A 5,433-nucleotide genomic window follows, 5' to 3' on the forward strand; every position below is an offset into this window, starting at 1 on the left:
ATGGAACATTCCAAATTTGGTTAAAAATTCATCTATCTGGTTGAAAATGCAATATTTTTAATTAAAAGATAAAGAATTCGAAGCAGTTTAAATCTAATTTCATACTTAAGTACCCACATTAATTTAAACTACATATGTACTGAATTTTATTTGTAAGAAGATAAATGATAATCATAGTTTTAATTATTTTTCAAATTCATTAACTTTGGTCTAATTAATTTTTGCTGATTAATATATTTAATAACATATATTCAAGGCTTTCTGAATTAACGATATTGATTGAATTCTGAAAAACTGAAAAAAAATATGATTTATACAAAACTCGCGAAGCGAGCCGACTTTTCTTAAAAATTTTGAATTATTTGAAAGGCTTCATAATATGAATATTTATACCCAGACAAAATCTGGAATTGTCAGGGAATTTTTTTCCAAGATTTGAGTAGACACCGTGATTAATTAAATTCATTGAATACACAAGTTACTGGAAAAATGCATTCATACATCAGATTTAACACGTTTTTTAAATTAATTTTTTTTCTGAAAAAAGATGTAGTCCACCCAGATAACAATCGTGCGACGCACACTACTTGCATGCGTGCAACATAAAGAAGACCAGCTGCGTTAAAAACTAACATAGCTTGAAATCTTTTAAAAAAGCAAGATCACCTATTAAACTGTTAAAATTCGGATTCTACGTCCAAACAAAATTCTTGAAGTTACCGACGGAACGCTTATTAACAACTAATAAAAGAAGATGCACTTGAAGGTGCCTTTGGCCCAGGTAAATGACAGATATTTTATTTTTTAAAGTTTTTAACGCTGCAAGAAAAAGTATTGCGATTATGTTGTGAGTTCTTAATGCAAATTTTAACGTTGAATCCGAATTTGAACAATATAAAAGTTGATTTTGCTTTTTTTTGAGTTTTTTAAAAAAGGAACCGAATGGAGTCTTTAGCGATAATATTGGCTAACATCAAGTTAAATCATGGTTTAGAAACTAGTTTTTAGCTAGACAGTAAGCTAAAGTCAAGCTGCTGCATAATCATAAAAGTAGTCTGTAGTCCAGAAAACAGTTTCTTTGAAAAAAAAAGAAACTTTTCTTCGATATACCCTGATTATTGCACGTATTATTATCGGTATACGTCGTTTAATTACGTCCATTGTGCCCAACTATGGAAGCCTTTCTTAGAAACTTGACACACACACTTCCTGAACGTCATAAAAAATTGAGTGCCTGCTAAAATATTGGACACTTTCGTCCAGACCACACTGCGTACAGTCCCATGTTAGGGTGGCGTCCCATGATTGCAGAATTGCGTTGTGTTTGCGTAATGCGTCAAATCACTAGACATGCAGCCAATCACAGTGCTTCTCTGAATAATTAAGAGAATATAATTGGCTGAAATTCCTAGTGATTTGATGCATTACGCAAAACGCAACGCAATTCTGGAATCATGGGATGCCACCCTTAAAGAATATGAACTTAGTACAGAACTTAGTATCAAGTGGAGATAGAGCAAACTACAGATAATTCCGGCAACCCCTCCACCCCGCTCCTTCACCCATTCAATGCAAATTATAATATATTTTCTAATTTAGATTTACAGAAAGAATAATTTACGTAAAAAAAACGTTTTTTTGCAATATAAGAAAAACATAAAATAGCGCATGATCAAAAATGCATTGAGTTTTTTTCATGTTACATGAAATGGTTTGCTTGTGCAAATTGTTCTTCCCATAATTCTAAATGAAAAAAAATATATAAACAGAGACATTAAGCTCAACACTCGAATACCACTACGAACAGATCGGCCTCTTTTTTAATTAAAAATTTTTTAAAATGAAAAATTTGTTTTAAAAAGAGCATGTAATCAATTTGGAGACGTGATTAATATAATCACTCACTCGTTATTTACATGTCCGCCATGTTCCTATATTTCTGATCTCCCCCTTCTACCACACAAGAATCAACATTGAGGTCACCTAGGGGAGATAGAAATCACTAAAATTCGTTCACATTTTATTCTTAAGACTGTACCTAGCGTGGTCCAGACAACTCCTTCTTTGACAGTATCTCCGCCAAAATACGTAAAAATGCGCATACCCAGTGGGCACAAAAGTATGGAAATCCCAAGAACGTTCCCAGGACGTCCTATGCCAGGCCAATCAACGTCTCTAAGAGGTGCAATGTCCTAAAGATGACCTAAAGACGTCTTAAAGACATAGACATTCTCGGCACATCTTTCGTACTGACATTAGACGTTTTAAGGGCATTCCTAGGATGACTAAAAGACATATCATAAAAGAGGACTTAGGGATGTCCCAAAGACGTCTCTAGCACATCCTTAATTTTTTTCCCAACGGGTCTGTAGGTTATTTTATGGTCTAGTTATTTCCTCGGCGAACAGAGTATCTACTTAAAAAATTAAGAAACAGATAGGTACGACGGCTATACGACGCGTCTCGCTTGGCTTGCTCAGCCGTTGTGACGTCGCAATTCTTTGAATTTAGTTATAGCTGTTCAGAGGTCTAAATGATAGACCCCTTGAGGGCTAAAGCAAGCCTCATTACCTTCTTCTTTTGAGCCCAGATTTTGCTGCCTCAGGTCGAAGACCAAGTGGGGGTTGTTTCAAATACAAAAGACTAAGAATGGCGTCTTATGATTGCAGAATCGAGTTGCGTATTGCGTAATGCGACAAATCACTGGACATTTCAGATAATCACAGTGTTTATCTGAATAATTAGGAGAATGTTATTGGCGGAAATATCTAGTGAATTGACGCATTACGCAAAACGCAACGGAATTCTGCAATCATGGGATGCCACCCTAAGGGTAGGCAATAATTGTGTTTTGTTTCAAATTGAAGACCCTTAATAGCTTAATTTAAGACACAAGTATTTCAAAATTTTAGACATTAGCCATCAGCAAACATTTACTTTTGGTTTGAGTGGGTTTGAGTTTTTCCGCGTGGTTTTCCTCGTTTTCCTAATTGTTTTCGGAGTGAAGTGTTTTTAGGTGTAAACGAAACAGTTGGATATTCATTGCTCCAAGTTTTAAAAGCAGCGTTAATATCAATTGCGTCAGAGTTTGATATGCAAACATAACACTATGTTTTCTTATATATCCTGCTATTATAATCGTTTCAAAATCAGACAGGGCCCTACACCTGAAATCGCAGAATCTCTCAAGGTCGAGATATGTTCTTTTCGAGAGGAAATTATTTTTTGTTACATCTATACTTAAAGATATAAAAGCGTTTTGGTGCAATTATTCCTGCTTCCATTTAATAATAATAATATTTAGAATAATATATTTTTAAATCCTGCATCACTTTTGAAGCTCGAATATAACCGCCATGCATGCAACCTTCATGCGTGCGAGCGATATGCGTCGCAATTGAGTACGAATCTGTCTGCTCGAGTGATGGCGCGGCGTGTCGGACAATCCGCATGCATGCGAATCATTACGCCATAATTGTGCATGCACATTTTTACCATCAATCAGTGTAGATGTAGTTTCAAGAATCGTGAAAATATAGATCAACACTATCGATCGAGTTAATTTTTTAAATAACATAAAATACTTCACGACTTTTCAGACAAGACAGAAAATTAATTTTTATAATTTTTTTTTTTAATTTTTGTGAAAAAGAATCTATTCCATCGCTCCACTGGAAATCGAATCATTGAACTTCCGGTTGATAAAAACACTGATTGATAGTAACGATATCTGATGATAATACAGATTCCTTGCAATTTACTTATACCTTAAACGTAATAACTTGCTAAAATAGCGTGTATTCATGACAAAAGATTCTTCTTTCGATTTATCCAATAGCTTAACGAAAAAGCATCATGTTTAAAAGCATAATGTTTAATATTTATGTTCCATCTAGTCTGAGAAGGCGTTAAGTATTTTCTGTTATTTGAAGAGGTAATTTGATCGATAGTGTTGATTTTTATTTTCACGGTTTGTGAAATTATATCTACGGTAAGCATCTCGGGTGGTTATAAATCCTCCTTTAAATTATAATTTATGGGATATATTTTCTTTTTAAACCTTTATAATAGATTCAATTTTTAATTTTCAGAATTATGAGTTCTTAATTCGACTTATATGATGTAAAAAGACGAACAAGTTTATCCCAAACTGAATGAAAAATCTCTGAATAAAAAAATGCAAAGGCTTAATCCATCAAAAATTTATTTAGAGTTTTTCGCAAATTCTTGTTTCTTTTGTTTGGCGACTGACAAATTAAAAAGATGCAGTTGCTGCAACATGATATCATACTGTGGAACGGAACATCAAAAAGAGCATTGGCCTGAACACAAACAATTCTGCCGAGAAATCTGGATCATGATAAAAGAACATGCCGTTTCACATCTTTACCAAAACCTTCAGGGCCTAGATTTGAAAACCTGGAATCTACAAGCAAACCTTTTTCGCCGGAAAGTGGAAGAGCGTCTAGGCCGCGGAGTTACTCCTCACGAGCTAGATGTCCTAATGTTTCCTCGAGTTTGTTTCGTCTGCCGTCAAGCTAGACAAGATGAATTGAAAAACTGTCCTGGTTGTCCAGCTGCCAGTTTTTGCAATGAACATCCAAGTAGTTCTTTGCACGATGAAGACTGTCACAAAATAAAGAAAATGCACGAGATTAATATGGAAAATGATATTAAGAAACGAGTCATGCTGATGGAAGTCATCGTGCTTATCATGACTCATCTCCAAATGAACAAATCTTCAGATCTACCTAATTCGATGCAAGAATTTTTAGATCACCAAACCAAACCTAGAAAGAATTTTTCCGAAAATGAAATGATCATAATGTCGGACTTCTGTAACGAAGCACTGACTCTCTTCAGTGCTTTGAAGAAGTTGAACTATGCTTCTTCTGATATAATCATCCATATTGAAGGTACAAGCTTAATGTCGTATACTTCAAAACACTGGGAGGTTCTTTTCCATTTGCTGCCAAATTTAAGAAATATGAAAATCGTATTTGTGGGTGTAGATTCTGCTTGTCACATCGGGTTCACTCTCTGCAAAAACTGCCGCTCGATGAATAAATCGATATCAGTAGAAACGACTACTTTTTCTTATTTGGAATACATAAAAAAGAAAGAGTTTGAAAGGCCGAGTCTTGTTGTGTTTTTTAATTTTGAGGTTGAGACAATGATAGATAATGATTTTCTCATAGCCTTACAACTAAAGCTCGTGAGATGCAGTAAATTAAATTGCACTGTAGTGTTTACAACTGACAGAAAGAGGGAGCACATCTCGTTAAAGAAAATCCTGAAATCTTCTCTGGGAAATTTTAAGACCTGCTACGCGGGACTCAACAAGTTTGGAAGTCTACTGTATTCGAGGCACTGGGATGACGGTCTTTGTTCGCAGAATAATTTTTTGATTGTGATTAATCCAGAAGAGAGTGA

General features: G+C 34.8%; 1 protein-coding gene across 1 annotated transcript; it reads left to right on the forward strand.

The window, feature by feature from the left end:
- The first annotated feature begins 4,279 nt into the window (after positions 1-4,279).
- LOC117173895 lies at positions 4,280-5,063 on the forward strand. Its single transcript, XM_033362542.1, has 2 exons — positions 4,280-4,954; positions 5,013-5,063. The coding sequence occupies exons 1-2, from the start codon at positions 4,280-4,282 to the stop codon at positions 5,061-5,063; spliced, it is 726 nt and encodes a 241-aa protein (XP_033218433.1).
- Positions 5,064-5,433: the final 370 nt, after the last annotated feature.

Source organism: Belonocnema kinseyi, chromosome 5 (assembly GCF_010883055.1).
Source record: "Belonocnema kinseyi isolate 2016_QV_RU_SX_M_011 chromosome 5, B_treatae_v1, whole genome shotgun sequence".
Taxonomy (NCBI): domain Eukaryota; kingdom Metazoa; phylum Arthropoda; class Insecta; order Hymenoptera; family Cynipidae; genus Belonocnema; species Belonocnema kinseyi.

What these genes read in the sequence shown, in the direction of transcription:
- LOC117173895 (XM_033362542.1), top strand. Translation starts at nt 4,280, where the DNA reads ATGATATCATACTGTGGAACGGAACATCAAAAAGAGCATTGGCCTGAA. An exon ending in ATACTTCAAAACACTGGGAG is followed by an intron (nt 4,955 to 5,012) that starts GTTCTTTTCCAT and finishes TTGTGGGTGTAG; the next exon opens with ATTCTGCTTGTCACATCGGG.